Source organism: Netta rufina, assembly GCF_964035555.1.
Source record: "Netta rufina genome assembly, chromosome: 4".
Classification (NCBI taxonomy): Eukaryota; Metazoa; Chordata; class Aves; order Anseriformes; family Anatidae; genus Netta; species Netta rufina.
In genome coordinates this window covers 12,206,175-12,225,066 of record NC_140127.1, presented here as the reverse complement: position 1 = coordinate 12,225,066, position 18,892 = coordinate 12,206,175, and the positions used below count along the sequence as shown (strand labels likewise).

General features: G+C 51.4%; 1 protein-coding gene across 1 annotated transcript; it reads left to right on the top strand.

The window, feature by feature from the left end:
* Window positions 1–428: 428 nt before the first annotated feature.
* PRAG1 (PEAK1 related, kinase-activating pseudokinase 1) lies at window positions 429–17,470 on the top strand (the record flags this gene model as incomplete). Its single annotated transcript, XM_084286384.1, has 5 exons — window positions 429–782; window positions 1,814–3,573; window positions 11,005–11,162; window positions 13,292–14,028; window positions 16,433–17,470. 5 exons carry the CDS (start codon window positions 429–431, stop codon window positions 17,468–17,470), a joined length of 4,047 nt encoding a protein of 1,348 aa, XP_084142510.1.
* Window positions 17,471–18,892: the final 1,422 nt, after the last annotated feature.

Sequence of the window (18,892 nt, the reverse complement as noted above, 5' to 3'; positions counted from 1 at the left end):
CTGTATCTCCAAGCCACTTTGGAAAATATATATATTTTTTACTGCCCAGCTTTGCTCTGCAGGGATGCAAACAGCTATTCCAAGGCCTCTCTCCTTTACCCTCGATACAAGCCTCGCACGAGGCTGGTTCTACATGCTTGTTAAACAGGCAATGAAATCACATAGGAATGCTGCTTGTTTGATGTCTTCTCTATTACCGAGTTATGCTTAGAAGTTGGGGCTTTTAATGTGATTGTGTGGGCTCTAGCTGAGCCGTGAAAAAAAGCCCTGTAAACAACGAGCCTTTGTGATGAAGGCAGAATGAGCGTAATTATCACCTGTCCTGTTAAAGATCTTCCCATTTTTTTTGTGGATAACAAAACTAATTGTACGGTTTGTGCTTCTCCAGGTTACCAGGTGATCTTCAAGAGCGGCTCTGGAAACAGCCAATGCAAGATGAACAGCAGAGAACAGTGCAGGCGACACGGGAGGCTCTCGGGCTGAGCCGCAAGGATTTGAAGATGTCTGCGTGCAGTGACTTTGTGGAACACGTTTGGAAGCCCGGCTCCTGCAAAAACTGCTTCAGCCCCAAGAGTTCCCATCGACTGCAGACACCCCCCGACGTGGGAGCCTGTGGTGTGCTCCCGAATGGAGTTAGGACCAAGGCTGAGAGCCCAGCGTTGGAAGACGAAGGCGTGAATACTCCTGTCTCAAAGCCAACGATTGCTGTGAAACCAACGATGATAAACTCAGATGTTTCTGACACGTGGGCGGATGTGAATATGAATGCAGATCTGTCACAGGTAATGATTAATCCAGTCCAAGCGTGATTTCCCGTTACTTGCCTCCTCTCAGGAGCTCTTGGAATATCTGTTAAAACGGTTTCCTTCCCATTGCTTCTCCTTCTGTTCCTGACTCAGGCTTTTAAGCCGATCTTGGCTTCCCAACGCGTTTTTGGCTAAAGCTGAATGAAACGTTGCAGGCTGCCGTTACTGGTGTGGTTTGATCTGCGCACGTGGATCTTGCCCCAGGCTGAATTTTGTGCTGTGGGAGTGGGGTTTGCAACATCCCAGCTCTTCGGGCTGCAGCTGGTACCTCTGCTTCTGCCTTGGCAAAAAGGGGGCGTGAGGACTGTCCCTGCTGCCCCAGGATCTCCTTCTGCTCTCAGGCAGTATAAGTGTGGTCTCCTATTCACCCTGTGAATATCTACCAACGCCTAGCACGTCAAGAAAAGAGGGGCTGCTGTAGTACCTGGCTACCCATCACAACGCTACTCCTTCAGTTTACCGTGTATTTTTCTGTCAGGTTTCCACTCTGCAAAACGAAGTCTATGGGAGCTGAGTTGAGGCTGCCAGTCCTTTGAGGTGGAAGGGCAATTTAGCAAAAATCCCTCCCTTCTGGGAAGCAATACTGCTATCAGGGGATGACCTGCTAACGATAGTCCCTGTCGATGCTTTGGAGTCTGCCAGTCAGGAGCAGCAGCGTGCAGCGAAACAAAAACAGCAGAGGGAAGCACAAAGATTCCTTCTCTCTCTGAATCCGTAATTGCACGGTGACTCACAGACAGGATGACAGGTTGGACGTGTTGCTGGCAGGGAACCCATGCAAAGAGAAAGGGGAATGCCTCATTTCATTGCATTGCCATTGTTGGTAATGCGAGGGCTGCGAATGGTCCAGGAAGAAGAAGGAGCAGAAAAGGCTTATTGGCAGGGTGAGCACAGAGCAGAAAAAGGCTGCACATGCCGGAGGATTTTCCTATGCATCTGTTTATCTCTTTTGCTTTCTCTTTCATTTTGCACGTGCTGACGGTGTGCTCGTTTTTCGTCCCCTGCAGGTCAGCTGGGGGATGGTTTCCGGCAAGCACCTTCTGCTGAAGTCAGGCGATGCGCAGCGGCTCTGTCGGGACAATTTTGGCAACGGTGGCGTGAGGAAGCCCTTCCTGCACGGCTCGCCGGGCGAGTGCCTGTCCTGCTGCTCTCCCAGCTACTCCATGGTGGGCCTGCGCAGCCTGGAGGGGCGCGTGGAGAGGAACGTCTCCATCCACAGCCTGGTGCTCCTGGGGGAGGTGGGCAAGCAGGAGAGCAGAGCCAAAGATAAGCTGGCCCTGCTGCATCAGCATCAGCCCCTCTGCCCGAACCCGCCCGCCCTGGGGGACAGAGGAGTCGGCAGCTCTGCCAGAAACCCTTCATCCCACGGGAGGGAAGGGGCAGCGCTTCCCTCAGAGGGCGACCGTGCTCGCGTCTCTTCCAGCTTCGAGGGTGAAGGGGGTGAGTACTGCTCGATCACGGACTGCCGCAGGGAGGGCCCTGCCCCGCGCTGTGCCGAGGGGAAGGGGGCCTGGTGCGAGAAGGAGGGCCCGGCGCCCCGCGGCTGGAGGCAGCGGGATGCTCCCGAGGCGGCCAGGCCGAGCGGCAGGGCGGTGAAGTTCAGCGAGGAGGAGCGCAGGGCTGCCAGCGTGGCCTTCTGCATCTCCAAAGAGCAGGGCGACCCCTCTGCCCCGTCTTCAGAGAGGAAAAAGTCGTCCCTCCGCGCCGAGGCGGCCGCTGCCTGCGCGTTGTGCCAGGATAAGGAGGACGCCCCTCGCTGCGGGGACACAGATGCCACCGGAGGCACGAGCGGTCCCCAGCAGGCGTTGGTGGAGCCGCAGTGCTCCCGCGGCGACCCGATCTATGCCGAGAGCACCAAGAGGAAGAAAGCCCAGCTGAAGGGCCTCAGCGGAGCTGCGAACGTGGAGAAACCAGCCCACAGCCCTGGCACGGAGCAGGCGGACGGCACGTGGAGGGATGGTGGCTGGGCGTGGGGCACAGAGAAGGAGTACCAGGACCCCGCCACCCAGGTGGCGGCCAAGATCACCGTCATGACCGCGCACACGGAGGACGACCACAAGACCATCTTCCTCAGCAGCCCCGACTCCGCTGTGGGAGTTCAGTGGCCCTGCGTCAGCTCCGCTTCCCACCCTGATTTTGGGACCTCGCCGCCCGCTGTTGAGCCCGGAGAGGTGTTTCAGGCATCGGGAAGTGACAATGGACTGAGGCTTCACTTCGCAGCTCCTCCCAAGAGCTCGGTTACAGAGAGCCCGGCCATCCCTCCCAAGATGTCCAAAAACAGCCAGCAGGGCAGCGAGGGGAGCTGCGTGCTCCCAGCCAGCTCCCCCCTGGCAAGGCTCAGTGACGGCAACAACCACGACGGAGCTGGAGCCCACCCGCTGCCGAGGAGCTGTGCGGACACGGGGGGCTTTGGGGTGTCCCCTTCTCTGTGCGCTCACGTTAACGGAGCTTCCGTGGAGGAGTCAGGCAGAGGCCTGGCAGGTTTGTCCTACGACAGGAGGCAGAAGCACTACACCCCAACGTGGGCCAAGCAGTGCCGGATAGAGGAGGAGGAGGAGGAGGTAGAGGAGGAGGAGCAGGCGCTCTCAACCCACCCGTGGGCAGTGGGAGCTGAGGTTGGAAGAGCCGACGCTGACCCCGTGGATGACTGCCCGATGGTGGAGAGCCAGCCTGGGATCAGCAAGTCGTCGTCCTTTGAATTCCCTAAGGAGAAGAGCAATGGCACGGAGTTTGCACCACCACCGCCGCCACCAAAGAAGCAGTCCAGGTATTCAGCCTTGTGAGCGTGTGCATGACTGTTACACATTTGTGGTCGTGACGTGTTTGCTGCGGGGGTTGACTGGCCAGCAAGGTTTTTGGGATCAAAACCAACGGGTTACAAGGTCCTTTGGTATGTGGAACTGGGCAGCTTCCCCCCTTGGTTCTCATAGCAAGGGCCTCTGAAATCCTAATTTTCTGTTTGCCCCTAACGTCTTCTTGCTTTAAAGGCTGACGCTTGAAGCTGTAGCTTCCCAGGGAGGGCTGCTTGCCTGCAAGCAAGTAACTGGAGCTTGTCGAACATGTGCTTGCTTCAGGCAGCCTTTCCTTCACTGCAGCTCTCCTGGGATTCAGGTCTGCAGGCAGGGTGACAGCAGTGCCTACAAAACAAATGCAGGACTGCTGTCTGTCTGGAAAGGAAGAAGCTCTGCTAAACAATTAATAACTTAATCTTCCAATAATTTCTGTGTATGCAGCGACTGCAGTTGGCTGTGTATCAGAAAAGGAAAAAACAAAACAAAACAAAAAACAAAACAAACAAACAAAAAAAAAAACTAAAAACAAAAACAAACAAAAAAACCAAACAAAAACAAACAAACAAACAAACAAAAAAAAAAAACAAACAAAAAAAGACACAACCAAAATCTGCCCAAAGGAGTGAAAGCAATTGATTTCCCTCCTGTGCAGCTCATGGGTTAGGCTGCCTGATCACAGCGGGGAGGGACACTTCGTGTCCTGCAGGTGTCCTGCATTTGCTTTCTTGCACACTTTGGTTTTGTTACCTGGAACCGTGCATTACATGGCAGATTTGGCTTCGGCTTTTTGATCTAGAAGTTGAGGGAAGGGATGGGTGTCTGGAGAAGTTGCTCTTGGGGCCCATGGTCAGGCTTGTGTGTGGTCATCAGCGCTCACCAGTCTGAGATGGTGTTTGGGTTGGTGCTTCCTTAATTAATGGATTAATTTATGCTCTGCTTTATTCTTACACCAAAATTTCAACTTCTTAGGGCCGGCTAATGCAGGGAACTTTTACCTTGTTTTAAAGCTCCTTTAAACAAAATACTTTAAAGTGTTTTAAATTGACCAAACGATGAGCAAATCAGATTTCTCAAGGGAAGGAAGCAGATGAAAAAGAGCCTTCAGCCCTTAGTGCTGGGCTTTCTGCTGCGATGCCACGTGATCCCTGCTGAAGTCAGAGGAAAGAAAGAGCCCACAGGCGAGCACACAGACGAGCTTTATTGCCTTCACAATCAGAGATGACACTGAGATGTGCTTCAGTCCTGACCCTGAGAACTTTATTTCGTGGCTGCTGCTGCTTGGTGTCTTGTATCAGCACCCGGCTCGGGGTCGCGTCTGCCACGTGTGGGTGTTGTTGCGAGGGCTCAGCAGAGCTGTTCAGGAGTGATTCTTTAGGAAATGTGCAGTCACCTGCTGAAAGTCTGGAGCTGTAACAGTGCCAGGTGGCTGAGGTAGGTGCTGGCATCTACCCTTACCCTCCGTGGCCGCAGGCGAGGCTTTGCTCTGTGTGTAGCTGCCTCCTCGGCACCGTGCTGCCTGCGGCTGGGCCTCGGGGTGCCTTGCTGAGAGCACAGCCCTCCCTCTGGGAGCAACTCGATCAGATGGCGGCTTTCACGAGCTGCTCGCTTTGTTTGTTTGCTCGGAGGGTGCTCGTGTTTTCCTCTGAGCGTGTTCACACAGGAACCGGGGTGTTGTTACCTGTACGTGGCAGCGGGAGGGATGGCTACGTGCAACACTGCTTGAAACCACCACAGCGGGGTTGTGTTACCTTGGGCAGTCATCGCTGGCAGCTTCTTCTCCTGGTGTGACTTGCCTGGTGCTGGGGGAACATCTCTGGTGCTCCTGGGCTGCAGCCACGTGCCTGGAGGAGGGCAGAGATCCTCCACACAGGGGTGACTCTGAGGCACGTTCATCCTCCCCTACGCCTGGGCATTGTTCATACATTTTTTTTGTTGTTCGTCCTTGCTCTAACAATTAAAAGGGGAAAAAAAATTACAGGGTAAATTCCTGCCAGGCACTGAGGAAACTCTGGTTTTGCTGTAAGCTATCTCCTAGGATGGCTGAAGGAGTGCTTTTGGGGAGTGGGCATCCAAAGTGGGCATCCAAAACGGCAAATAATAGATCCAGATCTGTTTCATCTCTCTCATTCTCTGTATGGTTCTTTTTCCTGCTTGTGTGAAAGATTACAGATATTTAATGCTTTCTTGGTCTGAAATGGAATAGAAAATGAGTCAAATTACAAGAGGAAAGAGACTGGAAAAGGAAAAGGGCGACTGGTCTTCATCCAAAAGCTGGGAGGGTAGTTGGGTGTGGAAAGGGCTAACCCGGGAATCTAGGATCCCCAGGACTTATATGTACAGTGATGATTTAGATGCTCTTTGGTGAGAAACAGTCTAGCACAGCCTTCAGTTATTTGGCACAAAAAGGGAATCCTTGCTGAAATTTATGCCTTTGTTATGCAGCGGGTGAGGTTAAGTGATGCTCGGGTTCCTTCCAGCGTGTCAGCCTTAACTGTTCATGTATGCCACGTGCCCCTGAAGCAAAGGAAATGGTGCTGCTGTTTTGCATTAGCTCTTGAGCTGGTTTTGTCACAATTAATGCCACCTTCAAAAGGCAGCTCTGTAGGTGTCTTTCTAGTACCCTTCCTGAGGCACCTGTTTCCTTCTGGATCTTGGTATGGATGTGAACTCCGGTGAACAGAAGCAAGCTGGCTACGTGGTGCTCCTGTGGCAGTACAAAATGCAATTGGAAGTCATACAGGTCCCCAGATTTGACGCTTTCCTTTCCTCTGTGGTCTGACTGTGAATGACAGTAGGGAGTTGCTTTGAACAAGCCAGACTTATTATTATATATATATAAAAACAAACAAACAAAACACAACAACAACAAAAACACTACAAACTCTAGAGTCTATTTTAAAAATTTTAAAAAGTACATAAAGCAAAGTGCTAGTATGGCTCATGCAGGAGAGAGCATCCCACTCCAGGACAGGGAGCTAATAGGCCTTTTGGATTCTCCCTGAGTGTTTTTTGTCTGAAACTAATCAGGGATTTCTCATGTTGCTTCTGCCAGTGGATCACTTCTGCAGGTTGTGACATATCGGGCAAGTCTTTTGGGAGAGACTGGCTCCCATTTTGAAAGAAACAATCTCTGTTCTTTGTGTTTCCTATCTTGCCACGTAAAAAGTATGGGGTTGGAAATCAGATTTGTCTTCTTCACCACATTGGAGCATTCAGTGATATCATTGTTGACTCAGCTATCATTAGTTCTGCTCTCCATATGAATTTACTCTGGGGAAGATCACAGAATCACAGAGTGGCTCGGGTTGGAAGGGACCTCATAGATCATCCAGTTCAACCTCCCTGCCATGGGCACGGATGCCACCCACTACATCAGGTTGCCCAGGGCCTCATCCAGCCTGGCCTTGAACACCTCCAGGGATGGGCCATCCATAAGCTTTCTGGGCAGCCTGTGGCAGTTTTAAAGAATCAGTTTCCTGATAAGTCAAAAAACAAAACAAAACAAACAAACAAACAAACAAAAAAACCTGTAAAAAGTATGGGTTGAGTCACCCCCAAGAGTATGGCTTATATGACCATGCCATTGATTTTTTTTTCTCTGGGCATTTTACCTTTAGTGTAAAAGGGATGAGAAGACCTTTATTAGCTACACAGATTAAAGCATTCGGATGACCTGACCACATAAAGGTTTCAGATGGGATGCTGGTATTAATGGGGCAGAGGATGCTTAGCTTTTTTAGATTGCTTGGTTTGCCTAAACCAGACACAGAGGTATAAAAACAGCTCCCTGGCACCACAGATCTGCTCTACCTGCTTGCTAATGCCCACCTGCAGCAGTGGAGAGAGGAGGAAAATAAAATGATTCCTGTTTCATGATAGACAAACATATGGTGCCACAATGCTTCCCCTTGTATAATAATTATGCCCATGCATGTCTGGCTTTTCTCTCTGCTGTGCATTAGTTCCAGTGCTGTACTTTGGGAAGGGATGTCCCGTTCACATTCGCACCGCCTTCCCCTGGCAGTTCCTACTGCTCTATGTTTGAGGGATTTGATGCTCCTACTCTGCTCCGTTCATGGAAGCATCTGGAAATAATGCGCTCTGCTTTGTGGGTCACTGTACACAGAGAAACCAATTCTTCCACGGCCAGGTGAGGTTAGTATGGGTTTAACTGTCTTCTTAAGGGAGAAATGAGGACATTGCTGTGCTTTCCATCACCACAGCACACAAAGAAACACAAAGCGTTACTCCGCCCTAGCAGGAGATGCAGCATTGCAAACGATCTGGTGTCCCGTGGCAATGTTACAGATCTCCAAACCCTTTTTTTCTTTCTTTTAGAAGACCACAGTCTTCCATTTTCCACCCTGGTTTGTCTTAGGCAGGACTGTGGGAATCGTTTGGAAAGCCAGCTAGATGGAATTGTTTCGGATGGGAAGACTGGTGAATAGTGAATTGTAGGGGTTGCCCAAATACGCTAGGATGTCATGTGGAGGATGTTGAAGAAGCCAAGTGTGTTTAAAGCCACCAGAATAATTAGGAGAGCTGGAAATCCGGTCTTATTAGGTTATTAGATTGAGAGCTGACTCTTTTGTGACCCGCTCTTTAGGCGCTTATGCTCAGTGGAGGCTCTGCTGCTGTTCCTGAAGTTAGCACTTAACATTTAAAGTGCTGAGGAAATGGAGGGGAATTACCCACTGCGACCTCTTTTTGAGGGGAGTGGAGCCCACACGTGTAAGCAGGCAACGGGGGACAATCCCAGTGATCTCTTCAGGTTTAAAATGGGTTTGTGCTCTTTATTTCCAGTATCCTTTGGAGGAAAGGGCAGGACAGCGAACCTGTACAGCTGTGCATGGCGTGAATGAACGCTACAAGCGGAGGAGAAGTAAGGATCCCACGGGCTGTTGCAGTGGTTGGTTGCTCAGTTCTTGGAGTGGATTTTATTTTTGTTGGAAGTGGGACAGTTTGGCCATAGCGAGTATTTCCAGTAATTCTTCGGGAAAGCGATGGGTATTTTGATCTGGGCGCTGTCTGGGCTAGGAGGAGCTTATAGGAAAGGAGGGAGATTTGGAGCAAAAATACTCGCAGGAGGCAATAGCTGGCCTGGCTGCAGCATCTGAAACAAGAGCAGGATGTCATTACAGCGGCGAGCAATTTTCTATTTTGGTGCGACCCGCTCAGGAACTACATTTTTTACATAGCGGCGCGGGGAGGAAGCGGTGCTCCCCGTCCGTATGACTTCACGGCAGCGCTGGGCTCAGCAAACACGGCCGGCAGGATGGTGCTGGCAGGCGCCGTGTTGTGCCCAGGTTGCTTGGAGGAATAGGTGGGGCTGCGCGGGGTGGACCTTGGACCCTGCCGAGCAAAGTCCCAGCTCTGCCCGAGTGTGGGAATGGTAAGGCAGCTCCGTGGATCCGTGTTTTAAGTGATGGGGAGGAAACAGAAATGCACCAGCTTTTTCTTCTGTGTGTGTTCGCGCGTGTGTATGTGTGTGTGTGTCTGGAGAGGGGGAGGGATGCGTCAGGAAACCTCTCATCTGTGCAAATCGAGACCCGCTCTCTCCTGAGATCTCTCGCTTTTCTTCTGGATTCAAACACTTCCTTGATCCTTACCCAGTCAGGCAGGGCACACGCATCGATGTGCACCCCTTCGGTTTTTTTTTCCACCCCAAGTTACTAAAAGTTAAGTTTCTGAGCAAGTCGGTTATGGGATAAGGTTATATAGCTTTTATGTATATAAAACTATATATGTAGTTTTATTTAGTATATGTAGCTTTATTTTTTTAAAAAGAAGACTAGACTCCAGTTGGCTGTTTTCAACAGCGTTAATCATAACAGAGCTAAAACAGAGCTAAAAACCACAGTGTCTCTCACTTGCTCTTTTTTTTAATTTTTTTTTTTAATAAACCTGTCTTGCGTGGTGCACTTGAAGTTTTGTAAATCCTCCTCGGGAGGCTGGCTGTGGTGACCAAGTGCGCGTGGAAAATTCATCACCGGGGCAAGACCAAGGGCAGCGTCCCTGCCGGAGCTGTACCTGAGGTGGTTTCCCCGACCCTTATTTTGATCAGCCCCCGAGTATTTTTAGAATGAGCCTGCTCAGGCAAATGAGGAAGTCTGGCAGAAGTTTCTTCCGGGCTTCTCATACATGCTGCTCTCCATGTGGTTGTGTGGACACCAGAGTAAGTGCTTTGTCTGGACGCAGGATGAAACGTTTCTTAATCTTAAAATAAAGCGCTCGTGGCATCTGCTGTGCCTGGGGATTTTGGAAGAGGAGGGATTCTGCATGCGTGAGCAGTGTGTCACAAGAAAATAGTTGTGCATGTCTTTTGTTTGTCTTTCTCTGCAGCCGCTCCGCCGTCTGATTAGGAAATGCCGGATACCTTCCAGCGAGATAGCTGGTGGAAGTTATTTTTCTTTTCTTTTCTTTTTTGCAAGTCTTCCGCTAACCTTTTTGCATTCTCAGTCATCAATGCATTGAGTTTTATCAGTGGATTGGCAGCTTTATTTAAAAATGTGGCAAATAACCTCAACGGAGAGTTTGATCTGTACCAGAACTAGGGGTATTTGTGCTCTGGTGTGCTGCCTGGTTTCGACAACTCCTGTTGTTTTCCAGGGAGGAAAAAAAATGAAGAAAATACGGGGAAAATTCATTATCTCAGCAAATAGTCCTGCTTGCCTACAACTGATCACTTATATTGTGGCTCTGGCAGTACATAAGGGCAGCTTGTGGTTTAAGGATTTATTTATTGTAGATGGAAGCTGTGTGGAGAACAGCAGGTCTTACTCTAAAAGCTGCATGGTGGGTCCTGCGTCTGATGTACGATTGTTTTCTGAAGAGGAGCTTCTTTTTTCAGCTGTTAGGGTGGTGCACAGAGGAGAAAGCTGCTGCTGCTGCTGGACTGTGCTTCTACTCGTGCCTCCACCGTGTAGGAGTTGGGTTCTGGTGCCCAGCACCAACTTTTCCTCCTGTAGACTAGGAGGAGTGATGCTGCTCCCTTCCACGGAGTTTTACTGGAGGCAAACATCCGTGGGTCACCGCTTCCTGGTGGCAGTGGCCAAAATGGGATGCAGTCCAAGATCACACATGTGCTAGAAAGGGGAGGCTGGGGCTGGGGCTGGGCGCTGTTGGCTCCGTGGCTCTCTCTGCTCAAGCACACGTGGTTTCTCAGAGGAAGTGGTGCCTTGCAAGGCCACGACCTGCTTGGTATCAGTGGAATATGACCTCCAAATCCCAGAGAAAGGGGAGGAAAAAATTGACAATGAAACGCTAATGCCTGGTAAGACTGCAGGGTCCGTATGAATACGTGGGAACCAAGCTGAGGCTGCTCTCAACTTTAATCTGCGCTCGCAGCTGCGTGCGTGGCACCTTTTCCTGCCTGCCTCCTGACCCTTCTGCTTCGTTGTCTCTAGGCGCGCTCTGAAAATGAACCCGAATAACGCTGAGCTGGAGAGGGGCAGCAATAGCTCCACCGAGAGCCTCAGCCCGCCTTTCCGCAGCATCCACGTCAGCTTCACGGCCGGATCCACCGACAGCCTCAGCTCAGACACGCAGACCGGCAGCGATGGCAGTAAGTGGCCGAGTGGGTGTCGGAGAGGTAGCAGCAGACCCGGGGAGGAGATTACCCCATCCCGAATCCCACTGCTGGGGCGGCATCTGCAGGGCAGGGGTCACAGGGCTCTCATCAACCCTCCATCTGTCTACTCTCACCCTTCTGCCTCTTGATGCACTTAAGATGAATGTGGGAGAGCCAGACCATCATTTTTTTTCCCTCTTTCATTTGGCCAGTGCCAAAATCTGTTTATCCATCGTGTCTGGATGAAGCCTCTATCTGAAAGCAATTGTGCTCATTCCTGCTTGTGCTTCCCCTGTTGCACAAGGCCACGAGTAAGCTCTCCTGGAATATCCTCCACAGATCTGAGGAGTACCAGAAGGGGTTTTGTGCTAAAGGTGATCTCTCCCTCTCCTTGTCTTCCCAGTTGTTTCTTGAAGGGGGAAAAAAAAAATCTGCCTGCACTAGTTTAACTGAGATTAAAAAATACTTACTATGAAGTCACTTTCTTCATAAGTGCGTAACTGAGACATGCACTAACGTGTTCGGCAGCTCAGAAAGTATTTCCTTTGCAGAAGTAATCTTCGTGTAGTGGAAGTTCTGTCTTTCCAAGAGCAACAATGTGCAGCAATAAAATTAAGAGCCAGAGCTCTGGAAAGTCCATTTTTCCACTGCTAACTTTGGAGTCTGAGAGCGAGGCTCTGCCAGGAAGTTGTACGTGGGGAAGAAAAACTCACATGTTTTGGATCTTTACTTGCTGGACACAAAAGCAATTTGCTGTCAAAAATGATATGGAACGACAGGAGTTCTTTGCTTCCACTAGCACAGGCAACTGTTTAAGCTCATCTCAGGAAGGTTGAGCTTTAAAATGAATAACCCACACGTGAGTTCTTGTTCTGGTGTAAGCAAGCAGCTACGCAGTCAGTCACCGGGTGAAGTGAGCTCAGATTAATTGGCTGTGCTGTCAGATGTGAAAATACGGGGGGCTGGGATAAGCCCCATCCCATCTCATGCAGGGGAACCCCATGCTGAAGGTGCAGAGCAGTGTTAGGAAAGCTGTGAAAAGGTTTTAATTGTTACCCTGTGCTTGGGGCAGAGTCCATCGGGGTGTAAAAAAGAGGTGAGAGCAATTTGACGTTTGTGGACTGGTTGCCAAAGGTTCTGGGGCTGCTGTTTGTTCCCTAAGCCTCCACCAAATAAATTTATCCTCTTGAAATGGGGGCTCCGCTGCGTGTCCTGGCAGAGGTGCTGGTCTTGGGCTGCGTGCTGAAGAATTTCTCTTGGTTGCGTCTTCTGCCAAAGCCCCTTGGACTGGAAGTGGCAGGAGATGCCCTGCTCCATGACTCCTGTCTGCAGGACAGCATGAGCTGGCATCTGCTCTGGTAGCTGAGACGTAGTGGACCTGCCCCCACCGTGGTCATCACAGGCAGCGAGCAGCTACCAGGGATCGCTGTCCCAGTAATTATCACTTCTTTTAATTGCTGCTTCAGATCCCCACCACTTTTTTCTCTCCGACCTGAAAGTCTTGCTGTCTATTTCAACGTCAAATCACCCTTTTCTGCTTTTCCCCTCTCCTGAGGCGTGCAGCTGTGCTGCCTGTCTCCAGCCTAGCCGGGGCAGGAAGGCAGAGAGATCTAACCTAAGCTGGGGGACAGCCAGAAGGGAGGCCAGATTTTTTTTTCAGTAGGGTGGAGCTGGCCAAATCCCAGCCCTTACCCGGTGACCCTTACCCAACGAGAGGCAGAGGCAGGTTCAATATCCTTCTTGGGCAGCTGTGGCCAGGCTGAAGTCAGAGCTGCGTGAGTCACTCTTATCACGCTGTGCTGCTCAGGCAGCGGGTGGCAGCTCCGAGGCTTTGCTGGAGGGATTGCTGCTGAATGAGTGTCCTCCAAGTGCTTCCTTCTTACTTACCTCCTCGTGGCTGATGTCACGGCTTAAATATTTGCCCTCTGCCAGCTTTTACTGCCGTGTGTGAGGTTCGTAGGAAAGCAGTCTCAGGTGGAGGGAGCATTTCTCTAGTGAGCTGTCTGCAGCCTGCTTCGCGAAGCCGCTGTGTTAAACCAGATTAAGGAGAGCTAACCCCTTCCATGCAGCTCTGCCTCCACCAATGGACGAGTCAAACCCCGTTGTGTCTCCCTGTCCCCTAGGGCACTCGTCTGAGCCGAACCACTCGCCGCCTCCAGCTGAGAGCCAAGTGTTTCCCCCCGACTCCTTCCTCCCCACCTCCAGTGAGGATGCTCCCTCTGCCGGCCCCAGCTGCCCACCCCCTCTGCCCCAGAAGAAGACGATGAGCAGAACGGTGTCCTCCCCGGATGGCTTTTTTGGGAGCCAAACATCTTCCGGCAGAGCAGCCGGCACTGCCAGCCCCAGGTTGAACGTCAGCCACTCCGAGAGCAACTTCTGCCTGCGGGAGGAGCCTCCCTTCATCCACCCAGCCGGCCTGGGGGGCCCCGGCACCTTCTCCTCTTCTGAATCCCTGGAGAAAGCCTCCAAAGGAAACAGCTACTGGGGCTCGGCTACCAGCAAGAGCACGGGGGCCTGCATGCCCAGCAGGAACCTGCAGTCCCTCTCCTCCTCGCAGCTCAGCGTCTCCAGCCAGGTGTCGTCGAGCTCCAGCCTCCACCTCCACAACCTCCTGAGCAACATCGACAGCAAGGAGGGGGTGTACGCCAAGCTGGGCGCCCTCTACGCCGAGTCCCTGCGCCGCCTGGTCGCCAAGTGCGAGGACTGCTTCATGCGGGAGCAGAAGAACGAGCTGCGCTTCAGCGAGAACAACTGGTCGCTCTTCAAGCTGGCGTGCAACAAGCCCTGCTGCGACTCGGGGGATGCCATCTACTACTGTGCCACCTGCTCCAAGGACCCGTCAACCACCTATGCTGTGAAGGTAAGCCTGTGACCAGAGCAAGCCCGGGTATGTGGCTCGTCCCCAGCTCCAAGCAGCCGCAGAGTTTGCTTCCCACAGCGGAGCTGGGACCGGTCTACAACCCAACCAGGTTCTCTCTAAAAAGCTTTGTGCTAATACTGTATTGTAAACACAGCATAGTTCACCTCTGACAAACCAAACTGCTTAAAAACTGCTCAAAAGACAGCCTTTTTCCCCACTGCCCCCCTTCTAAGGGGAAGGTCTGACCCAGAAACCATGTGAGCACCTGTATGATGTTGAAACTACGGGCTTTAAGGTATTCCAGGTCTCAATTAAATAATGAAAGGCTGACCTAGAGATGGTGTGTAAGGCCAGGTTCTGAAATATATCCCTGTAAGTGTACAGAATCCACGTTTGAAATGGAAATGTGGGGTGTGATGCTTCAGCTCTCCGAAACCTGGATAAATAAGCTTAGGCAGCTTGTTTCATGCACATCCCGTGGATTTGGGGTTCTTGATCCATGTTACTACTTGAATACAGAGGCTTTTAACTTCTGTTTGGGCTTTAACCTAGGAGAAGTTCACTGCTGCTTCCTCTTCATGTTGTTTTCAAAAACTAAAATAATTCCCAAACAAGCGCTGCCAGAGATGCATTAAGCAAGGAAAAAAAAGATCTGCTGAATCCTTTACACAATTACAACCCCCAAGGGGATGTTTTAGTTAAGTGATAGCTTTAAAGCCTTAAAAAAGATTTTCTAAAGGAAGCAGTCAACCCAACAGGGGGGTGCTTTGAATAACCGGAGTTGAATCAGGGCTTGCCCCAATACCTCTAGTCCAGCAGTCAGAGCAGCAACTTTTTAGGTATAACAAGCCAAAGTCCATCAAAATTTTCTTCCAGAAACCTCAGAGCTGGTCAGCTCCTTTTCAATATGTGGTTCCCGGTGGCACACACAGACCTTTTCTCTTGCCAGCCATGCTGGGTGTGGTTCAGTGGCTCTGCCTCCACTGCTGTAGTGGATGAATTACGGCCAAAGCAGAAACACCACATTTTCAGTCTCTTAACGGAGCTGCTCTTGAGTCCCTGTGTGCTTATTCTGTGTCCTTGGTACTCCACAGAGCACCGTGATAAAGCCCAAAGCAGCCCAACAGGGCTGTACTCTGCACCAGCATAAAGTCATGCACGTGTTTATGTACGTGCACTCACACCTCTCTTGCAATGTTCCAGGGTGCTACCTTTTTTTGGTAGCTGAAATAGAGAACACTTGCAAAACTTTACAGTTGGCTGACTTCTCACTGCCCCTCCTGGATGTGATACAGATTTTCTGACGTGCAAGAAATCGCAGACCGGTAGTTAAAATAGATTTGGATAACTCAAGATGGGCAGAGGATCTGACTTGAGCCAAGGGGCCAGCTGAGCAGCCAGAGTCAGGGTTTAGGCTGTGTACAGGCACACAAGGATATGTATAAAATAGTTAGAAGAAGCCAGTTTTACATGAAATGGCTTTAGAGGAATTAAGCCAAGATATGCTCCGCTCCTTGGCTTCTTTCTCTGCTTAAAGGTGCACGACTAAGCCAGCCCCAGGCTCCTACTTGGAGCCTGTTGCATGGAGGATGCCTCTGGTGCAGCCGAAGTCAGGAAGAAAGGCTGGCTGGGGAAGATCTCCCTGACTCCATCTGGCTGCATTCATTCTTCCAGGGGCTCCTCTTTCCTTGGTATGGTAATCTGTAGTCTGCCCCACTCTCCAGAGATTATCTTTCCCCTAAATAAGCATGAAGCAGCAGCAGGGTATTTTCCTTTAGAAGAGAAGGGGCACTTCAAGCCCCTATTGTCCTATCTCTACGCGATCATCTCATCTGAGTGAATTACCTGCAAATGCCTGGATCCAAACCATTGCTAGCGGAGTACAAAAGCAGCCTGTTTCTCCAGCTCCTCTCTATTATTGCATTTATTTTAGCTTGGAGGCAAAATTGATTTCTTGTCCGATTTTGCACGCACACCATGACTGGCAGTGGCACGCTCCAGGGTTTGAAGCCTTTTATGCTGAGTTTCAGCCTGTTGTTGATTCCTGTGGTTGAGATATAAATACATCCCTAAATAGAAGGGGGAAAAAAACAGAAGCGTACAAAAGAAATGCCAGAAGGCCTCACAAGCTAATGGATACTCCTATAAGAAACCTGGTTTTGGGTTTGTGCCGTCTTTAATGCAGCCATAATGCTAAAACACAGAACAAAATGAAGACAAAGTCATGCGAGTTCAAGAAAATCTAGAGATGGTTTAAAGTGCTAAAGGAACTAATATGCCCCCTGCTTCTACCAGTACCTTAATGTCTTCAAATCCCAGCTTAAGGAACTACCTCTGAGCTTCTGGTCTGCGCCTGGTCTCTGTCACTGATGGATAAAACTTTTTCTTTGGTCTCTCCTTGCAGATCTGTAAAAGCCAGGAGTCCAAGGTGGCCGCTTCATACTGCAGCCCCGCGGTGCCCGTCCACTTCAACATCCAGCAGGACTGTGGGCATTTCGTGGCCTCCGTCCCCTCCAGCATGCTGCTGGCCTCGGATGTGGAGAAGAGCGTGCCCGGGGATGGTCTCCGTGCCTCCCGCGCTGCCAGCGAGCACGACTGCGTGGTGGTCATCACGCGGGAGGTGCCGAGCCAGACCACTGCCGACTTCGTGAGGGACTCGGTGATGCTGCACCAAGCCAAGCCCGAGCTGTACGAGCGTCGGGTTTGCTTCTTGCTCCTCCAGCTCTGCAACGGGCTGGAGCACCTCAAAGAGCATGGCATAATCCATCGTGACCTGTGCCTGGAGAACCTCCTGCTTGTCCCCTGCAAGCCCCCCATGAGCTGCGTGAAAGCCAAAGATGACAAGCACTTGCCCCGCCTGATCATCAGCAACTTTTTGAAAGCCAAGCAGAAACCGGGATCCGGAGACTCCAAGCTGAAGAAGAGTCAGGCCAGGCTGGCCCCGGAGATCGTGTCAGCTTCCCAGTACAAGAAGTTCGATGAGTTTCAGACTGGCATCCTCATCTACGAGCTGCTGCACCAGCCCAACCCCTTTGAGGAGAAGGTGCACCTCAAGGAGCAGGAGTACAGCCCCGAGGACCTCCCTGCTCTGCCCAGCCTGTCCATCTACTCGCGGGGGCTCCAGCAGCTGGCCCACCTCCTTCTGGAGGCAGACCCCATCAAGCGCGTGCGGATCACCGAGGCCAAGCGGATGCTGCAGTGCCTGCTGTGGGGGCCCCGGCGGGAGCTCACCGAGCAGCCCCTCAGCCACGAGGAAGCCCTCTGCCAGGTGCTGCAGAACTGGGTGGACATGAAGCGCGCCCTGCTGATGATGAAGTTTGCCGAGCGAGCCGTGGACACGGAGCGGAGCGTCGAACTGGAGGACTGGCTCTGCTGCCAGTACCTGGCGTCCGCCGAGCCTGCCTCCCTCTCGCACACGCTGAAGCTGCTGCAGCTGCTCTGATGCTGGACGTGTCTCGGGGGCGGCTGGGGAAGGGGCACAGCCCCGTTATACGGGGGAGGCTGGCATCTCAGCCGTGAGCGTGGTGTGCTCCCATCCGTGTAAGACATTCAGTACAATTGCGAGCAGGCAAAACTGGGAGCCGAACCCTCTCTAGGGGGATTTTTTTTGTTTTGTTTTGGGATGGTAAGTCTGTTGACTAATAAATTCCTGCCCGCGTGTGTGCATGTTTCTAATGAACACGGCGCAGTTGAGTTGATTTCTGAGCCTAGGGGACAGCCCTTTGATCCCCACCCCCTAAAGCCTCAGAGCCTCTTTGCCTGGAAACACCGCTGATTGCCAGGGTGGGCAGCAAGGAGGAACAGCTGGGTTATTCTCCTGAGGAGCAAAACCAATGCATTCACTGCCTCTTTGCATGGGGGAGCCAGGAGCTGCTTTCAAATTCATTTCTGCTTTGACATCCGTTCTGTGTTTTTTATTTTTTTTTTTTATTTTTTTGCTTTAAAAAACAAAAATCACTGCTTGTTTCTGCTGTGGGCAACTATCACCTGCCTGTTGCCTTCTCTGGATGTTAATAGGGCATTGCCTTCCTGTCTAGCACTGCTGCCTTTGTGAAGGGGGGAGAGAGCCAGGATGGGGCTGCTCGCAAAGATGATGCTGCATGCTGGGAATTACCCCTTGTAAAGTTAATGAAATGGAAAATCCCCAATTCACCTCCAAGGCCCCCGAGGAAGAAAGTCGGGACCAGGCTGCTCTGCTTTCCCCATCCACCCAGCTTATCCCCTTCACCTGGTGGTAACTCACCTGTCCCTTGTGCGTAGCATGTGTTTAACCCCTTTATCAAAAGATTAGCTGGCCTGTGGGAGGCTGGTGCTGCTGCTGCACTGTGCTGGTGCATTAGACATGCAGAGGGAGAGCTGCTTGCATTGTGAACGTGTTCTTTCAAAAGATACAGCACAAGGGAAGAGGGAGAAGCTGGCCTAGCTCCCTCTGTCCCCTTTCTCTCCATGGGGACATGCAACAGCCACCTGGCTTGGTGGAGAGGCCGTGTTGCTGCTGACTTTTCAGGCAGGTTGTGGGCTGCCTTTATGCCCTTCCATCTCAATATGAGGCAGAAGCGAGCTGCCCTGCTGCTGGGATGGGTTGTGCAGCACTTGGAGGAGTCAATTTGGGGCTCATGGAGGGAACCCAGCATCAGCTTTGCTGAGGAAGGACATCACCATCTGAGCTACCCCCATCCCAGCTGAAAATGGGGAGAAAGTCACGAGCACTCTCCTCCAACCTTCATTCACCTCCAGCTCCAGCCTGCTCTCTTGTGGGAATTTTAATTCCCCAGGATTTTTGACACTTTGCATGCTTTCTGTGAATCTTTTCCAGGCTTCTCACCTGGATTTTTAATCTGTTTGGCTGCAGTTGCTGCTGATG